General features: G+C 43.1%; 1 protein-coding gene across 6 annotated transcripts in view; it reads left to right on the forward strand.

Moving 5' to 3' along the window:
* The window catches only part of LOC122920624 (dipeptidase 2-like), a 128,811-nt gene that overhangs the window by 37,556 nt on the left and 70,059 nt on the right, over window positions 1-21,196 (forward strand). For 5 of the 6 annotated variants that reach the window (XM_044270276.1, XM_044270275.1, XM_044270279.1 and 2 more), the window contains one exon: window positions 21,008-21,150. In XM_044270276.1, coding sequence (XP_044126211.1) covers window positions 21,029-21,150 — 122 coding nt within the window. In that variant the 5' untranslated portion in view covers window positions 21,008-21,028. Of the gene's footprint in view, window positions 1-742; window positions 787-21,007; window positions 21,151-21,196 lie in introns of all 6 variants that reach the window. The other variant, XM_044270278.1, reaches the window with a different exon arrangement.

Below are 21,196 nucleotides of genomic sequence, written 5' to 3' on the forward strand. Positions count from 1 at the left end.
ATGTCAGATTTGCAAAAAATGGCCTGGGCAGGAAGGTGAAAACAGGCCCGTGGCTGAAGGGGTTAATGATCGACAATTGTGTACCTTTCTTGAACTTCTCTGTCCATTCATACACAAAACACATTCTCCATACAGGACACAAAGCCTCTAATAAATATCGGCACCAGATAATTTTACTCACCCTCATAGTTACTACAATTCTGGAGAGGGGTTGTTGATTCAGGTACTTAATGCCATATTTTCAGGATTTTTTTTCCTAAGGTGAGGAAAATTGGCTTCTACCTTGGATCAACATTGAAGGATAATAGGCTGAATAGGATGGACATATATATTTTTTTCAGCCTTACAAATTATGCTACTTACATAGAGCAGAACCAAACTTGGCAAAAACATATAACGGACTGCCGCAAGGAACTGTACAGTAAAATTGTATGTCTGTCCGTTTTTCCCTTTCCCAAGCACACACTTGGCTTTCTGTCTAATAAGCTAAGCGAGAGCCAATGTAAGAATATGTGTCAATGTGCTTTTCCCTGAAGAACCAGTCATATACTGCAGCTAGAAACGTGTGACCACCAGAAGAAATATCGCTCAGTGCACATAAGTGTATATTAGGGACACCAGGGGGCACACTTCAAGGTTAGTAAATGCTAAATCGAAAGAACATTTTTTTTACATAACTGTAAATTACAAATGTGTTCACATTTACATTACAAAACACTTTTTATGTATTTTTTTTTTTTAGCGGACGCAGTAAGGAGGCAACAACAAGTTCTTTGTATCAAACAGGTCAGTGTTTTATTCACACTTTAGGCAAGTGACAAAACAAGTCCAGTAGAGCCTCCGCCGTAGTGTCTCCCACTTCCACCTGGCACAAATGATCTAGAGACTCTGGGGTACTTGTTGCATACATCCTCCTGGCATATAGCGACTGACGGTAGCCATACTTAGTGTCCATGGGCTCAACCCAATGGGGACAATCAGCCCTTACATGGCCAGGTTCCTGACACCGCCAGCAGACTATCGGAACCAGGTCCGCAGTGGGTACATCCCAAGCGGGTTTTATCGGCTCAAATCTCCGGGTCTGGGGTGGAGATTTCCGGGGTTTGCCAATCCCCCTCCCGACAGAACCTTCCTTTAGATTCCTGGTAGCTTCATAGCGTTGCACCAGGTCCACCATCTCAAGGGCATTGCCAGGAGACACCTGACTGATCCAGTGCTATAGAAGGTATGGCAAAGCCCTCCAGAACATATCAGCCAATAGTCTCTCCAGCATAGCCGTGGGACTCAGCACATCAGGCTGTAGCCACTTTTGCAAGAGGTGGAGTAAGTCATAATACTGGGTCCGCGCAGGCTCAGCCGGCCTAAACCCCTACTGATGTAGCCGTTGGGCCCGAACCAACACATTCACCCCCAGTCTTGCCAAAATCTCACCCTTAACTTTTTGGTAGTCGGCCACTTGATAGTCTGGCAAGTTGAAATACACCCACTGGAAATCTGATACCAGGAATGGAGCGATGACCTCAGCCCACTGGTCACGCGGTAGCTTTTCCCTGATGGCCACTTTCTCGTACATCACCAGGTAGGTTTCAATGTCATCTGCGGGGATCATCTTAGGAATCACGGCACGGGCTGCTTTCCGGGCATCGTGGACGTTCGGGGTTGCTCCTGCTGTCTGCAAAGCCATCACGTGTTCTAGCAGCAACTGGTTAGTCTCCTCCTGCTGCTTATTAGCCTCGCGTTGCTGCAGGTTTGTCTCTTACTGCTGCAGATTATCCTCCATGAGGGCCTTCACAACAGTCTCCATTTTGTCGTGGGGCACTGGTTGTAATACAGCTGGTTTAATGTACGACATACAACCATGCCTGAAAAATGCAGAAACCAAAAATATCGGCATTCACGCCAGCCTCACTGCTCTTGCCTGCATCCTCCACCAATTGTGGGGACTCGCTCTGGTAGACAGGATTAGCGGACGCAGTATAGAGGCAACAAAAGTTCTTTGGATCAAACAGTTTAGTGTTTTATTCACACTTTAGGCAAATGACAAAACAAGCCGTCATATTCAACCAAAGTCACCTTGCGGTGTTGGTGGTAATTCACACCATTTCACACTAAGACGAGTAAGTAGGTAGACGTTCCTTGGTACTATTAATTCACAGCCTGATGAACGTTTAGAAATAAACAAAACAAACCTTTATTATAGTCAGTTTAAAAGGGGGCAAAAAGCCTATATGTCACAGTCTGTGACCATCAGGCACCAGTTTCACAAATGCACAGAGGACGGTCATAAATAAATCCTATGTGCAATTGAGAGACTGGACTAAAAAACTGGCTGGTGGTAGATGTGTTGGTCAAAAAGAAAGACGTTGCGGGTGAGGACAAAATCCAACAGTTGTATCAGGAAGGTATTGTGTCGGCGACAATGTTCACCTCTCTGTTGGATGAAGGCCTCGACAGCCCTACACCCAGATTCATGGGGTATAGAGCTATACAAGGCCTCAACATCCAAACTAGTCAGAAGAACACCCTCCTCGCACTGAATGCCCTCCAGACGCTGTAGTACATCCATCGTGTCACGGGCATAGGACGGTAATGAGGCAACAAATGGACGCAAGATTCTGTCCACATATGTGCTCACATTGGCAGTGAGGCTGCCTATGCCCGAGACAATGGGTCTGCCTTTCAGCACCGGTCCAGATTTGTGCAGTTTGGGCAGGCTATAGAACGTGGCTACAACCGGAGATTTAGGAAGCAGATATTCCAATTCATTTTTGCTGATTAATCTGTCCTCAAGGGCTTTATTCAGTAGGGTCGCAAGCTCCTGCTTAAAAGTAGAGGTGGGATTAATTGAGAGACGCTTATAGGTTTTGGTGTCCTCAAGTAGACGGAGACACATGGAACGATAGTCTGCCTGCTCCATCACGACAATATTGCCTCCCTTGTCGGAGGGCTTGATGACAATAGACGTGTCTCTCTCAAGTTCCTCCAAGGACTGTCTCTCACTAGAAGTCAGGTTGTCCTTTCCCAGAGGTGTATCCTCTAGTTTATGAAGGTCTCGTGTGACTACATGTAGGAAGGTATCAATAGGGGTACTATCACTCACCGGAGGGAATATTTTTGATGGATTCCTCAGATCCGTGAACGGACCATCCCCTATCATTCTTTCTCCCTCTTCTGATAGACCTACCAAAAGTAGGACATCCTGAAGATCTTCTGCCTCAATACCTAACTCCTGACATCTTCTCCTGTCATGAATTTTAAAAAACGTTTTCCATTTAAGTCTCCGTGCAAAAAGCTGCAGGTCTTTAACCCAATTAAATAGGTTAAACTTTTGTAAGGGTACAAAAGAGAGGCCTCTCTTGAGGAGCCCCATTTCTGTGGTGGAAAGTGTACGTTTGGACAGATTGATAACTTGCAGTTCATCTACTTGGGGACATCGGGGGTTTTCTTCTGGCGCAATAGGTAGTCGGACATCGGTGGGAAATCTAAAAAACCTCCCCGGGAACCTCTCCCAGATCTACCCCCCTGTTGGGAGCCACGCGCTCTACGGCTTCCTCGTCTAGACCCCCCTCGTCCTCTAGTAGATCCACTGCTCTGTTCGGCATCCGTGTCGCATTCAGAAGACGACGCTTCTGTGTCCATCTCAGATGCGACCGGACGTCTAGGTCCAAAATCGAATATGCGACCCTCCCTAAAGTCACTGATGTCTCTATTAAACAGAATATGTTTTCTCTCCTTAATATGAGAGGTAAATCGCTCAATATTCTGTTGTAGCAGAGATAAAACAAAACGTGAACTGAGACGCAGATTTGGTGAACATATGTCTGATATCCGGAATAAGCGTGACACATCAGTGGCACGTCATGTATGTGATATGCGTGACGGTAACCCTGATGTTTTGAAAATACAGGGGATTGATCAGGTGAAAATATCTGTCCGTGGAGGCGATATTGATATATCCCTTCTACGTAAAGAAGCAATGTGGACCTATAAGTTGCAGACGGTTCAACCACAAGGGCTTAATGAGGCCATATCATATGCCAGCTTTATCTGATGTATCAGCCACACTGTAACTAGGAGGATGTACTGTATCCTAGTTTTGAGTTGCATGTTTGTTTTTGTTGTACTGCTCCATGGCATTATTTATCTATTACTTTGTTCTATTCTCCAGTGCACTTATGTGTGTACATACCTATATACCATAATGTACACCGTTTGGATATTATTGATCTGTCTAGCTGAGGTTTGTAGTAACATGGTTACAGCCTGTATTGAGTTGTGCTGCCCCTCCCCGCTGGTGGTACACAGCTCAGACGGGGATCGATACTTGCTATTTCGGCGTACCACCATTATTTGCGGGTCTCGATTACCGGACATGTCTCTGTATCACTGGACAATACATGGGCCGCGATTATGTTTCCCCCAATAAACTGCGCTAGTGCGCTATACTTGCCGAGAGGGGTAAGTATCAGTACGGCTTCTGATTGGCTGTGGAACCGGCATACCCCTCCCCATAGGCGGGGCTTCGGCCATATGATGTCAGCGTTTGTCTGGCCGCGTGTGGCCATTACAACGCCGGAGCCATAACACGCTACAGTGTGGCAACTTTTGTCCTGACATAGGCACATAAGCTCCTGAAGATACGCGATAATCACATGTCGCGTTGAAACGCGTAGAGCTGTTGCTATTTATTGGAGCACGGCTCTCTAGGCAGGGTGCACTTGATGCAATATTTGACCCTGAAGCCATAGAGTGTGGATGTGATGCATGAATGGAGCCAAAATATACTGGCTATGAGTGATTGTGTTTAGCCTTGATATACTGGCTTCAGGTGCAGGGTTGTGATGTATACACTGGCCGCAGCTACACACAGAGGCTGATCAGATCACTGCACTACATTACAGTGTGAATATGTCCCTTGAGACTTTATCTATGTAGAGACAGTGCGATCAACTGTGTGTAACATCACGCGACCTATGAACCAAGTGGCGCAACCGTACCTGTATATATACACATCTAATAGAACCACCAGCTAGAAACACACAGCGTCCATTTACACTGAGTCCGTGCTCCAATTTTGGACTTGTATATTAGCAACTACCAGCTAGCAAGCCAGTTTTTTAGTCCAGTCTCTCAATTGCACATAGGATTTATTTATGACCGTCCTCTGTGCATCTGTGAAACTGGTGCCTGATGGTCACAGACTGTGACATATTGGCTTTTTGCCCCCTTTTAAACGGACTATAATAAAGGTTTGTTTTGTTTATTTCTAAACGTTCATCAGGCTGTGAATTAGTAATTCACACCATACAGCAATTCTGCCTCAAAGAGTCCTTGCTGATAGCAGCACCAACCTTTTTTTCACACCAAACAGGTAAGGCTACTTTCACACTTGCGCTTGGTGCGGATCCGTCTTGTATCAGCACAGACGGATCTGCACCGATAATGCAAATGCTTGTATCCGTTAATAATCAGGAATAATGCAAGATCAGTTTGCATTATTCATTAAAAAAAAGTCTAATTCAAAACAGATCCATCTTAACTTACATTGTAAGTCAATGGGGGACAGATCCGTTTTTAATTGCACCATATTGTGTCAGTGAAAAACAGATCCGTCCCCATTGACTTACATTGTGTGTCAGGATGGATCCGTTTGGCTCTGCATAGTCAGTCGGTCACCAAAACGCTGCAAGCAACGGAGACCAAACGCAGCCAAATTGAAGCATTCTGAGCGGATCCTTGCTTGTGAGAGCCCTGAAACAGATCTCAGAAGCGGACCCAGAAACGCCAGTGTGAAAGTAGCCTAACAAGCCTTCATCCAGACACAAGGCTCCCAGATCCCAACACAGAGACCTGGCTTCTGAGCCCAGTTGCTATTTAAGGACAGCCAAGTGCTGCCAAAACCCGGACCGGCATTTAAAATGCGGTCCAGTATTTGACCTCACCTGGCTGTAAATCAGCACAGCAGCACATGCTGGGAGGAAAATACCTGTTTTCCCAGACCAAACCTCTCGCTGTGTCACATCTTCTATTGACATATCTGTAGGAGCACTTGTTTTTATGCAGTATGAGTTGCATTTTTCAAGGATACCATTTAATTTATTAAATTATTAATATCATAAAATTATTATTATGGGTACATATAAGTTATTGATAAACGTTGATTCATTCTTTATGCGAAGGAAGTTAACTATTCTTCTTTTGCATTATAAATTTTGGGTGTTCACTGTCCGACATAATTAATGAATTAGTTACTAGAATAAGGCAATGGCTCACTCTCCTATATACAGGGATTGGTGCTCTAGTCCAACTGAATCACAATTCCAATGATAAGTAGAATAAATATTGAATGGACTGGAACTCTAACATAGGTGTTTCACATGGATACACTATGGATCTGGTATATAGATATATATATATAAAAAAACTACTTTAAAACAATACTAAAATATGCAAACTAAAAACATGTATGTGGGTGGGTATACCCAGATATATAACAGATATATAGTGAAATATATAGTGAAAAGTTAGAGGCACTCCGTATATATCCTGTATCTCCACGTATATAAGAGCACCTATAGTCCCGTATATTAATAGACTTTGCAGGATTTCTTCAATTGTAGGAATGATATGGTAGGTTCATATATAGAAAAAAACAGGAATGCAACTTATACTCTAGATTTGGTAATAATACAGTCCTGATCAAAAGTTTAAGACCACTTGAAAAATGGCAAAAAATCCTATTTAGCATGGCTGGATCTTAACAAGGTTCCAAGTAGAGCTTCAACATGCAACAAGAAGAAATAGGAGTGAGACAAAACATTTTTTGAGCATTCAATTTAATGAAAACAACGAATAAACTGAAACAGGCTGTTTTTCAGCTGATCAAAAGTTTAGGACCACACCTCCCCAAAAAAACTAAACCCCCCCAAAACAGAAATCCAACTTCCAAACATGAACTCAGTAATGAGTAGCTCCGCCGTTATTGTTTATCACTTCAAAAATTCGTTTCGGCATGCTTGCTGCAAGCGTTTCCATGAGGTGAGTGGCAACATTTCTCCAAGTGGTGAAGACGGCCGCACGAAGGCCATCTACTGTCTGAAACTGTTGTCCATTTTTGTAAACTTCCCTTGCCATCCATCCCCAAAGGTTTCAATGGATTTAGATCAGGGGAACCCGCAGGATGGGCCAAAAGAGTGATGTTATTCTCCTGGAAGAAGTCCCTTGTCCTGCGGGCATTGTGTACTGTAGCATTGTCCTGTTGAAAAACCAGTCGTTACCACACAGACGAGGGCCCTCAGCCATGAGGAATGCTCTCTGCAACATCTGGACATAGCCAGCGGCCGTTTGACGCCCCTGCACTTCCTGAAGCTCCATTGTTCCACTGAAGGAAAAAGCACCCCAGACCATTATGGCGCCCCCTCCACTGTGGCGCGTAGAAAACATCTCAGGTGGGATCTGCTTGTCATGCCAGTAATCAGATAATAAAACTTTCTACCACCTTTGAATGTCCCATGTTTGGTGCTCTCTTGCAAAGTCCAAACGAGTAGTTCTGTGGCGTTCAAGGAGACGAGGTCTTTGAAGATGTTTTTTGTTTTTGAAGCCCTTCAGTCTCAGATGCCGTCTGATGGTTATGGGGTTGCAGTCAGCACTAGTAAGGGCCTTAATTTGGGTCGAGGATCGTCCAGTGTCTTGACGGACAGCCAATTGGATCTTCCGGCTCAGTGCTGATGAAATTTTTTGGGATCTTCCACTTGACTTTTTTGTTCCATAACCCTCAGGATCATTTAAGAAATTCCAAATGACTGTCTTACTGCGTCCCACCTTAGCAGCGATGGCGCGCTGTGAGAGACCCTGCTTATGCAGTTCAACAACCCGACCACGTTCAAAAAGGGAGAGTTTTTTTGCCTTTGCCATCACAACGTGTGACTACCTGACAGAAAATGACATTTCTCTCATTTCTTCTTGTTGCATGTTGAAGCTCTACTTGGAACCTTGTTAAGATCCAACAATGTAAAATATGATTTTTTGCCATTTTTCAAGTGGTCTTAAACTTTTGATCAGGACTGTATGTCTCTTGAATCAATATTTGTGTTGATATATGCCCGCTTAAATGGATTACTCACAGTTCCGTCGGTCAGCCCGTTGTGGCGTCCCACTTCAGTGGGCTTACCTGACACTGTACAGAGTATTTAGTATAATCGATGTTGGCAAGTGGGGAGATCGGGTCTCAGCATGATGTTTCAGCCTGTGATGCGGCTGTGTCCGGTCTTAGCATCTCACGCTGTGCCTCGGCGTCTCACGCTATGCTCGTTGTTGGCGGTTCACGTGGTCCACTTTACATCTAGCGGGAAAAATTTGAATCGTGTAATCGCAAGTATCCGATTTCTTTAAAGTTTGCTGAAGCGCTTCAGACTTATTCGATTTTCGTATGTTTTTTCTATTTCCACATTTGTTCGGACATTGACTATAGTCTATAGTTACCAGACGCGTTTCTGGGAGTGCTTTCCCCTTCTTCAGTGGTTATATTCAATGCTTCCGGATCCGATCTTTTATATCCTGTTCGAACTCTTATCGAATCCTGGTCTGGATTTTCTATAACCTGCAATTTTGGTTCCTTTGCGATTTCAATGCGGTGTGCATGCGTTTTTTATGGGTGCATGCGGTTTTTTGTCTATACTTGTAAAATGGTGATTTGTGTCTTGCCTATAGGTTAAAAAGTCCATAATCATGACGTGTTGATAATAAAATTTGGATATATCGATTCTTCAGTGTGTTCAATGCTTACTGGTTCGATCTTATTCAGATATCTATCGAATCCTGGTCTGGATTTTCTATATCTTGCGATTTTAGTTCTTTTGCGATTTCAATGCGATGTGCATGCGTTTTTTTGTATGTGCATGCGTTTTTTTGTCTGTTTGTAAAGTGATGGTTCATATCCTACCTATAGGTTAAAAAATTCATAATCCTGACCCAGTAATAATAGAGTCATAAATATTGATAATAAAATTGTGATCAATAAAACCTTCAATCTTTATATATTGTACATCCATTGAACTGTGATATTAAATGAAATATCTAAGATATATATATATGTAAAATATGAAAGTGTAAAAATTTATAAATGTTCTGACTTATTAACCAGAAACATAAAGTGACTAGGTGCAGAAATATTTTCAAATCTTGGTTACAATCTACATTTTCTTGTACAGTCTTTTACAATCTTTTACAGTGCAGGATTTTTATAAAAGATACCATAACAACAATCCTGCACTGTAAAAGATTGTAAAAGACTGTACAAGAAAAATGTTATTATAAAATCAAAGCCATAACTTTTGTGTTTGACTTTTTTATTAGTACCATTTTGAAGTAGCTTTTTAAAAATGCTGAGACTTCAACTGTGACCTTCTTAACAGATCCGTCTGAATATTCAGAATACCTTGAATGTGGATGGCTGTCTACAGTTTGACATTTGACTGCATTGACTGTACCGTGGATCAGAGCGAGTCCTGTGCCAATTGTTGATATAGCACATGGTGGAGATATTATCTGCTGTGATTGGGTTTTAGTTAGTTATTAAATGCTAACATGACAGTTTGGGGGGTTTTGCACATTATTGATGATTGTATTTCATGACTACTCTTCTAAGGGTATTGCCTTCCTTTATACTGCAGTTCTCCTGCAGGGACAGGACTCATCTCAGGTTAATTTGCATATGTATCAAATCGGGTTTTTTTACACAATAAAAGCACACAGAGCTATGGGGACTGGGTATTGCGGATGTGCTAGCGGCCATCTAGCAACCCATGTCCTCAGCTCTATACACAAAATCCCGGTGACAAGTTCCCTTTAACACAAGATTTATTGAGAGCAAAAGAAAATCATAAATTACTGCTTAAACTGCTAAAAGTCGCAGGCAGAGTGGTAGAGGAGAACTGCAGTATAAAGGAAGGCAATACCCTTAGAAGAGTAGTCATGATATACAATCATCAATAATGTGCAAAACCAAAAAACTGTCATGTTAGCATTTAATAACTAACTAAAACCCAATCACAGCAGGTCTCAACTAGCACACGCAAGTAAATGTACAAAAACCAAGTAACATATAAAACCAGATTCAAAGCATAGATGGCAAGGCGGATTACTGTATACTGTACATAAAATGTATGGAGGTTACACCATGCCAGACAATATAACCTCTGTGCCATGCTGTACAATAAACAGTATAACCCCTGCACAGTGTAGAGGTATACTGTATATTGTGTGGCACAGTGTAGAGGTATACTGTATATTGTGTGGCACAGTGTAGAGGTATACTGTATATTGTGTGGCACAGTGTAGCGGTATACTGTATATTGTGTGGCACAGTGTAGAGGTATACTGTATATTGTGTGGCACAGTGTAGAGGTATACTGTATATTGTGTGGCACAGTGTAGCGGTATACTGTATATTGTGTGGCACAGTGTAGAGGTATACTGTATATTGTGTGGCACAGTGTAGAGGTATACTGTATATTGTGTGGCACAGTGTAGCGGTATACTGTATATTGTGGGGCACAGTGCAGAGGTATACTGTATATTGTGGGGCACAGTGTAGAGGTATACTGTATATTGTGTGGCATAGTGTAGAGGTATACTGTATATTGTGGGGCACAGTGTAGAGGTATACTGTATATTGTGGGGCACAATATAGAGGTATACTGTACATTGTGGGGCACAGTGTAGAGGTATACTGTATATTGTGAGGCACAGTGTAGAGGTATACTGTATATTGTGTGGCACAGTGTAGCGGTATACTGTATATTGTGAGGCACAGTGTAGAGGTATACTGTATATTGTGTGGCATAGTGTAGAGGTATACTGTATATTGTGGGGCACAGTGTAGAGGTATACTGTATATTGTGGGGCACAATATAGAGGTATACTGTACATTGTGGGGCACAGTGTAGAGGTATACTGTATATTGTGAGGCACAGTGTAGAGGTATACTGTATATTGTGTGGCACAGTGTAGCGGTATACTGTATATTGTGAGGCACAGTGTAGAGGTATACTGTATATTGTGTGGCACAGTGTAGCGGTATACTGTATATTGTGGGGCACAGTGTAGAGATATACTGTATATTGTGGGGCACAGTGTAGAGATATACTGTATATTGTGTGGCACAGTGTAGCGGTATACTGTATATTGTGTGGCACAGTGTAAAGGTATACTGTATATTGTGGGGCACAGTGTAGAGATATACTGTATATTGTGTGGCACAGTGTAGAGATATACTGTATATTGTGTGGCACAGTGTAGAGGTATACTGTATATTGTGTGGCACAGTGTAGAGGTATACTGTATATTGTGTGGCACAGTGTAGCGGTATACTGTATATTGTGTGGCACAGTGTAGAGGTATACTGTATATTGTGTGGCACAGTGTAGAGGTATACTGTATATTGTGTGGCATAGTGTAGAGGTATACTGTATATTGTGGGGTACAGTGTAGAGGTATACTGTATATTGTGGGGCACAATATAGAGGTATACTGTACATTGTGGGGCACAGTATAGAGGTATACTGTATATTGTGAGGCACAGTGTAGAGGTATACTGTATATTGTGGGGCACAGTGTAGAGGTATACTGTACATTGTGGGGCACAGTGTAGAGGTATACTGTATATTGTGTGGCACAGTGTAGAGGTATACTGTATATTGTGAGGCACAGTGTAGAGGTATACTGTATATTGTGTGGCATAGTGTAGAGGTATACTGTATATTGTGTGGCACAGTGTAGAGGTATACTGTATATTGTGGGCACAGTGTAGAGGTATACTGTACATTGTGGGGCACAGTATAGAGGTATACTGTACATTGTGGGGCACAATATAGAGGTATACTGTACATTGTGTGGCACAGTGTAGGCTATATGTGTATAACATAAACACTCCACAGGAAAACTTACAGTTACTTGGCTTGGCCCTTGGGGGTCTCGGACGCCACTTCCACACTTTGGCCGGGGGCTCGGCGGAGCTGATGTTGTGTTTTATCCTAATAAGAAAGATTTCATAATAAGGATTTGGAGAAGGGGCAGAGGGATAGCAGAGCAGGGAGAGGCTGGTGCTGCTACTAGGGGGTCATACCATGGGGGAGTAATAAAGCCCACCATAATGCCCCCCCCAGTAGTAATAATTCTCCTTATAATGTGCAAAACATACCCCCTTGTAATTCCCCCAGTTGAGCTAATGTTCCCATAATGTGCCAATATAAAATACCCCTTCTCAGTGCCCCCGTAGATGACCCCATAGTACTCCTCTCCCCCCTTCCCCATAGTACCCACTATAATGTGTCCCAGTTTAAAATGCCCCTATACAGAGCCCCCCCATATAAAATACCCCTTCTTTTTAGCCTCTGTAGATGCCCCTATAGTGCCACCGAATAATGTGCCAATAATAAGTGCCCCAATAGATGCCCCCCAATCATGTGTTAGTAAGATGTGCCCCCATAGATGCCCCCAATCATGTGCCAGTAATAAGAGCCCCCACATCATCATGTGCCAGTAGCCAGAGTGCCCCCCTATCATGTGCCAGTAGCCCCCCTATCAAGTGCCAGTAGCCCCCCTTATGTGCCAGTAGCCTCCTATCATGTGCCAGCAGCCCCCCTTATGTCTGTGCCAGCAGCCCCCCTTATATCTGTGCCAGTAGCCCCCGTTATGTGCAAGTAGCCCCCCCTTATGTGCCAGTAGCCCCCCTTATGTGCCAGAAGCCCCCCTTATGTGCCAGAAGCCCCCTTTATGTCTGTGCCAGCAGCCCCCCTTATGTCTGTGCCAGGCTCCAGCAGCCCCCTTATGTGCCAGCAGACCCCCTTATGTCCGTGCCAGGCTCCAGCAGCCCCCCTTATGTCTGTGCCAGCATCCCCCCTTATGTCTGTGCCAGCAGCCCCCCTTATGTCTGTGCCAGGCTCCAGCAACCCCCCTTATGTACCAGTATTGTAATTTTTACATATAAAAATAAATAAAAATTATACTTACCGCCTCCAGGATACGATGCAGGCCTCTTCCGGCCTGTGTCCCTCGCTGGCTCAGGCGGAGTGATGACGTCATCGCGCCGCCTGCACCGGCCTAGTGCTGGTAGGCTATCAGAGGAACAGGGAGGGGACATACCTCTCCCTGCCCTGCCGCATTACAGACATTTGTATCGCCATCCTGAGGACAGCGATACAGATGAGATGACTGGAGATGAGTGAGCGCTTCCACAATGGAAGCGCAGCGCTCATCTCCTGCTGTGCCCTGCCGCCCCCGCCTTCTGACAGCGCCTCGGGAGGCCGCCCAGCCCACCCGGTCCAAGAAACGGCACTGTCTTTGGAATGAAAATGACAAGAATGAAACTAGACCTAGAGGTATATTGTGGAAAGGAGACCCCTCTGTAACAACGATTGATTCTAAATAGAATTAATTTGGTGAGGAAAAAAAATGGCGGTAACAGAATGTCCTTTTGCACAGAGTGTCTATGGGGATCACATGAACTGAGAGGGACATTCAGGGCCCATTTACATGAAAGAATGTTTTCATTATGACACTTCCCGCAATTTGTAGATCCCATGCGGACTCATTATTACAATGGGACTGTGAGACACGGACAGCACACATTCGCACATCTATTTCGTGGCCCTGAAAAAGATTGAAAACGTCCCACCCTTTTCCATATTGTGGACAAGAATGGACATTACCATACAGGGCAGGAAGTTCTGAACCACAAATGCAGAATGTACACAGCGGATCCTTGTCTTATGGATCCGCAACTTGTGGTCTGCAAAATCGGATATGGTTCTATGAATGGCCCCCCAATCTTAGTGACTAAGTGAGACTTATGGGGAAGCAATCAATATGACACTAGGAAACTGAAGACAAAGAAGCTTTGCTCTCCGCCATAGACATGGAATTACTATTAGTGTTGATCGAGCATGCTCGGCCGAACACCAGTTCGGCCCAAGCATCGCGATGCTTGGCTGAATATCGCATGTGCTCGAGTCAGTGTATTTAAATCTAATTTAGCCTCTATTTCTGAAAAGTTTCTGGTGGGATTCGAACTCTAACTCCATATATAGCTATGTCCGTATATGGAGTCAGTGCTTGGGGACACCTAGTGTATTTAAATCTAATTTAGCCTCTATTTCTGAAAAGTTTATTTTTTATTTTAATTTTTTAAGTAACTGGCCATGCAGCTCTATAGTGTAGTGGTTAAGATTCTTGGCTGTAATGTAGAAGGTTGTGAGTTCGAATCCTGCCAAAACTTTTCAGAAATAGAGGCTAAATTAGATTTAAATACACTGGGTGTCCCCAAGCACTGACTCCATATATGGACATAGCTATATATGGAGTTAGAGCAGGGACTCCTAAGCCAAACTAGAGTCCCGACACCCTCCCCTCATCAGGGGGTGCCTGGTTTAATGTGTTCTACTCGAGCACACAAGCACTCGGTAAGTGTTCTACTCGAGCACACAAGCACTTTGGTGCTCGACCAACTACTGTGTTTCAGAAGAAAACAATCTTTCTGACCATAGGGATAACCTGACCGGCAGAAAAAAAGTCTTCCCAGACCGGCCCCTGGAATATTACCCCACTATATTCTAGCTCCCACATAATGTTACCAGTCTGGCTGGAACCACACTCCTGCCATGGGTGCAACCATTTCAAGGTGAGCTAACACAGCTTTTAATAATGAAGGTAAATGAAGGTACGCCATCATGAAACAAAGATCTTGCAAATCTTGCAAATCCTCCTGATCACAGAGACAGAGGCCACATCCAGGTGAGATGAGGCAGGAGATAAGGTAAAGGAGTTGTAGATAAGCAAGGTCTTATAGATATACAGTATGAGCAGAAAGGACCAGAGAGTAAAAGCTTTTGACAGCTGAGAAGTAAACCATTCCACAATCTCTGCACTTTAGACCTTTAGCTGGGAGGCAATGGTGCAGACATCTCCTACATTGTCCACAGTTGGTGCAGACATCTCCTACATTGTCCACAGTTGGTGCAGACATCTCCTACATTGTCCACAGTTGGTGCACAAACTAACATTTATGGCGTTATGGGATTCTTTGCAGAGTTCTGTAATTGTAACATAATTCGCTCACACATACATAAAAGCTACATATGAGCCATTCCAAGAGCCAGGATCCTTAGAGCTGCTGTGATTCTGCTGCTGCAGTAATATCTCACACTGTGCAGAGCCACAGATGTAGCTGAGCTAAAAGCAACTCTGACAACACATGGCACAGAGTTATTTATTACCATTTTGATAAACTATTGAAATAAATTGAAAGAGTTAGTTAATCTCTTGTGCCATTTTTTACTTAACATGTTAGGGTACACTTGTGTTGTGAAGATCTGGAAATCCGTGTGCAAACGGATAGAATTTGTAGAGGGATCCGGACGCGGATCCGTCTAAGAAATGCATTGAAACACCGGATCTGTCTCTCCGGTGTCATTCGGAAAAATTTTTAAATGTCTGCGCATGCGTAGATCGGAAAACCGGATCTGTTTTGCTGGAACACTTGGTGCCGGATTCCAATTATGGAAGCGCTTCATTAGTACCGGAGGACCAGGAATCGGTGAAGGCTCTGAACTCACCGCCCCCTAGTCCTTGGCTGTCGCACTGTGACCTCACTCTGTGCGCGATATGAGAGGCAGTGGGGGCTGATATAAGGCATGGCGCTCTTATCTGAGGTCTGATTGGGGGTCAATCATATTGGGGTCTGAGCTGAGGTCTTGTTGGGGTCTTATAAACATTGGGGGTCTGATTAGGGCTGTTAGCTGAGGTCTGATTAACATTGGGGGTCTGATTGGTGGTCTGACCTGATGTCTAATTAAATATATTTTTTTCTTATTGTCCTCCTCTAAAGCCTAGGTGTGTCTTATAGGGCGAAAAATATGGTAAATGATCAGCCTCAGGTGACTCACACCATGGACAGTTAGAAGTGTTTATCAAACCACATTTATTAAGCCATAAAGGTGTAACGTAAATTCTGCGTAACATATTAAATTGAACCAATATATGATTAACATTATGAGAAACTAATCCCACATTCACCAATATTTTATCTTAATCATCCAATTGAATCATTGGGCAATCCCTTCTCCAGGCCTTTTGCCCAGGAGAATACCTTTTAGTAAATCGTGCTTTAAGTAAATGTTTATAACATTGAGAAATCTTAACCCTTTGTGCTGGCTTGACTATTAAATCATGCAAAAATGTGGAGGAATCTATATAAAAAAAGGGATTTGTCTTTTATACTAGCTAGTGCCGGGCGTAACTGAAAATAACAAAACCAAGATAGATTAATTATATTTTCTCTTTGTGCTAACTCCAAAATAGAAAAAATATGCCCATTCCCAACCACCTGTGCAAGGTAACAAATATTGTTCGTTTGCCAATACTGATCCCCAATCAATTCGTCTAGGGCAGTGATGGCTAACCTCCGGCACTGCAGCTGTGGTGAAACTACGACTCCCAGCATGCTCCATTTATTTCTATAGAGTTCTGGGAGCAGCCAAGCAAGGGGGGCATCTTGGGAGTTGTAGCTTTACCACAGCTGGAGTGACAAGGTTAGCCATCACTGGTCTAGGGCGTGTAGATAAAGGTTATACCAAAGAGGCGTACAACAAAGGGATCCCTTTATTCCTAACCAGTCTCTAATAGTACTCCAGGACTTAGTAAGTAACTTGGTGGCAATTCTATATTCCTGTTGGGGATTGATTAATTAATTAATTGGCCGGATTCCAAAAGGCAAAGATATTATCATGGTGAAGAATTCTTCACCAGAGTTCTACAAAGTGGGCTCTTCTTCCATTCATAATACAGCCATAGGTGTGATGCTATAAAATAACCCTTTAAACAGGGAAGATTTAATCCTCCCTGTTCCATCAGTTTATAGAAATGCTGCAATTTAAGCCTAACTCGCTTTCTCCCCCAAAGTAGATCATTAACCCCTTAAGGACACAGACATATTTCACCTTAAGGACCAGGCCATTTTTTGCAAATCTAACCAGTGTCACTTTATGTATGAATAACTTTAAAACGCTTTAACTTATCCAGGCCATTCTGAGATTGTTTTTTCGTCACATATTGTACTTGATGACACTGGTAAAATGGAGTAAAAAAAAAAAATGCATTTTTATTTATAAATATAAAAACTAAATTTACAAAAAAAATTGAAAAATTAGCAAATTTACAAGTTTCAATTTCTCTACTTCTATATTACATAGTAATACCTCCAAAAAAAGTTATTACTTTACATTCCCCATATGTATACTTCATGTTTGGATCATTTTGTGAATGCCATTTTATTTTTGGGGATGTTACAAGGCTTAGAAGTTTAGAAGCAAATCTTGAAATTGTTCTGAAATTTTCAAAAACCCACTTTTTAAGGACCAGTTCAGGTCTGAAGTCACTTTGTGAGGCTTACATAATAGAAACCACCCAAAAAAAAACATTCTAGAAACTGCACCCCTCAAGGTAGTCAAAACTGATTTTACAAATGTCGTTAACCCTTTAGGTGTGCCACAGAAGCTAATGGCAAATGGAGATAAAATTTCAGAATTTTTGGGCAAATTTTCCATTTTAATCCATTTTTTCCAGTAACTAAGCAAGGGTTAACAGCCAAACAAACCTCAATATTTATTGCCCTGATTCTGTAGTTTTTAGAAACACCCCATAAGTGATTGTAAACTACTGTACGGGCACACGGTAGGGTGTAGAGGGAAAGGAGCACCGTGTGGTTTTTGGTAGGCAGATTTTGCTGGACTGGTTTATTTACACCATGTCCCATTTGAAGCCCCCCTGATGCACCCCTAGAGTAGAAACTCCATAAAAGTGACCCCATTTTGGAAACTACGAGATAAGGTGGCAGTTTTGTTGGGACTATTTCTCCGGTACATATGATTTTTGGTTGCTCTATATTACATTTTTGTGAGGCAAGGTTACCAAAAATAGAAATTCTGTAATTACATCCCCATTTGCCATAAACTGTTGAGGAACACCTAAAGGGTTAATAAAGTTTGTAAAATCAGTTTTGAATACCTTGTAGTTTCTTAGATGGGGCCACTTTTATGGAGTTTCTACTCTAGGGGTGCATCAGGGGTTCTTCAAATGGGACATGGTGCCCAAAAAAAAAAAAGGCCATCAAAATCTGCCTTCCAGAAACCATACGACGTTCCTTTCCTTCTGCACCCTGCCGTTTGGTCATACAGCAGTTTGCGACCACATATTGGGTGTTTCTGTAAACTGCAGAATCAGGGTAATAAATTAACTTTTGTTTGGCTGTTAACCCTTGCTTTGTTACTGGAAAAAATGGATTAAAATTGAAAATGTGCCCCAAAATAGCTGTTTTGGCACAGTTTTTATTTTATTTTTTTGACCGTGTTCATCTGAGGGGTTAGGTCATGGGGTATTTTTATAGAGCAGATTCTTATGGACGCAGTGATACCTAATATGTCTACTTTTTTTTATTTATTTTAGTTTTACAAAATATCATTTAAAACAAAAAATTTTTTGGGGTGTCTCAAGTCTGAGAACCATAATTTTTTTCGATTTGTCAATGGCTAAATACAATTAAAATTGGGGAAGGGGATTATAAATTTTGTACTCCATGGAAGTGTGGTACTCCCTGAAGCAACCAATAATGCAGAGGCCCGGATGATCGGGGCACGTGTCGCACTGAGCGGTGGTGTCCTTCCGTATCCCCCCTCCTGTGACACACCCTGCACCTTTTTTGGGTCCGTCCCTTCTTTCCAGTATGGGGGACCACACCTGGAAGGTGTTGGCCAGGGACGATCCGGGCACCTCCAGTTCCCGAGGTACTCCGGCCTGCTTTTTCCAGGTCAGAAAAGATCAGGTCCTTGAGGACTGCCTCATAGAACTGAAGGAATTTCCCTGTGTTGCCAGCGCTCTGGGACAGCACAAAAGAGTTGTACATGGCAACCTGTACCAAGTAGACCGCAACTTTTTTGTACCATGCCTGGGGTTTGTGCATGGCGTTTTATGGCTTGAGGACTTGATCAGAGAGATCAACTCCTCCCATATACCGATTGTAGTCGACAATACAATCGGGCATGAGGACCGTTGCCACGGTACCTCGCACAGGGACAGGGGTGATTCCGTTACCATGAATTGTGGACAGTACAAGGACAACCCTTTTGTCCTTATATCTCACCAGCAACAGGTTTCCACTGGTAAGGGCACGGGTCTCACCCCTGGGGATAGGTACCTGGAGGGGGAGGGTAGGGAGGCCGCGTTGATTTTTCTGCACGGTCCCACAAGCGGACGTGGATCTGGCAGCGAGGGACTGGAACAAGGGGATACTAGTATAAAAGTTATCCACGTACAGGTGGTAACCCTTATCTAGCAGTGGGTGCATAAGGTCCCACACAAGTTTGCCGCTAACACCCAGAGTGGGGGGACATTCTGGGGGTTGAATACGGGAATCTCGCCCCTTGTACACACAAAACTTGTAAGTGTACCTTGAGGTACTCTCACAAAGTTTATACAGCTTCACGCCATACCTCGCCCACTTAGAGGGCACATACTGGCGGAAAATGAGTCTCCCCTTGAAAGCAATGAGAGACTCATCAACCGCGACCTCCCTTCCAGGTACATAGGCCTCCAAAAATTTGGCCCCAAAGTGATCGATGACCGGCCTGATTTTGTAAGGGCGGTCATAGGCAGGATCACCTTGGGGGGGGGGGGACATGCTGCATTATCTGCATAATGCAGGCATTTCCGAATGGCCTCAAAACGGGAGCGTTTCATGGCCGTACTGTAAGGTGGGGTCTGGTAGAGGACGTCCCCACTCCAGTACAGCCTGACACAGTTTTTTTTTACTAGGCCCATGTGCAGCAGAAAAGGGAGCCCAGGTGTTGAGCAACGAACTGTTGGGCGTACAGGTTTGTTTGCTCCACCATCAGATTCACAAAGTAGTCACTGAAAAAAAGACTAAAAAAGTCATATTCAATGAAGTCCACTGTACAAATCTGGATTCCTGGTTGGCCAACAAAATCAGGAATCACAGGCACAAAATCCTCTAGGGTACACTATGCAAGTTCACCGGTAGGGTCTCAGGTGGACTTATCTGGTGGGTCGGAAAACTAGTGGGCTCATCATCATCGCTAGATGAGGAGGAGGACGCAGATGACAAGAGGAAAGTGGGGTCATCACAGGATCTAAGGATGGTGATTGGTGGTGTATTATCACACCACCGATCGCCATTCTATTCCGGGTTATCGGGTCACAAGAGACCTGAATAACCCGTAAACGCAGCAAACCGCAGGTCTGAATTGGGGGGGGGGTCCCTCGGCATTGTCACAGAGTGCCTGCCGAATGATTTCAGCAGGCACTCTGTTCTGATCAACGCGCTCCGCGTGGCGGTGATCGTAAATACACATGACGTACTGGTACATCATGTGTCCTTAAATACCAGGGCATCAACAGGTTAATGATACTCTCTATCTGTTTAAAAAATGTATCATCAATCCACACTGGGGAGTTCCTGAGTACGGTAGTTGGGGCAAAATCACAATTTTCACCAAATATATTTTATCGGCTCTAGATAAGGGGAGTCGGAGCCATGTCTTTATTTTAGATTTCAATTTAGTTATCAATGGGATCAAATTAAGCTGTAAAAAATCTTCAATCTTAGAAGAAATATTAATCCCCAAATATTCAAGTGAAACACATACAAACACACATAATTAATCAGCTACCCAATGTGGAGGTAAACATTTAATAATAATGGTGAAAATAAACATAATAGAACAAATTAATTTATGTGATGAGAACATGAACGATACATAGTTAATTATATAATAAGCCGTGATTCTAAAATATAAGTTTTATATAGTATAGTAGTATATACAGGTTATATCCGCTTTGATGTAGTGCCGATTTGGAGCAATATTAGCTAATAAAGTAGTGTCGGTACGGTTACATCTGATTAACATTGTAAGAGCTCCAATGTTTCTGCTTATTACAGGAGTCTCATCGCCTACATATTATGGAGTGGATTAAAAAAATGACTTTGTTGGCTCCGTTTTTACTCTGCTTCTTTATTCAAATGACTTCATGTTCAACTCAGAAGACACAAAATCTCATGAAGTCACACCCGCTAATAGATGGGTGAGTATATCCAATACTTCCAACAGTATCCACAGCGGTGTACACA

The sequence above is a fragment of the Bufo gargarizans genome, chromosome 10, assembly GCF_014858855.1.
Source record: "Bufo gargarizans isolate SCDJY-AF-19 chromosome 10, ASM1485885v1, whole genome shotgun sequence".
Classification (NCBI taxonomy): domain Eukaryota; kingdom Metazoa; phylum Chordata; class Amphibia; order Anura; family Bufonidae; genus Bufo; species Bufo gargarizans.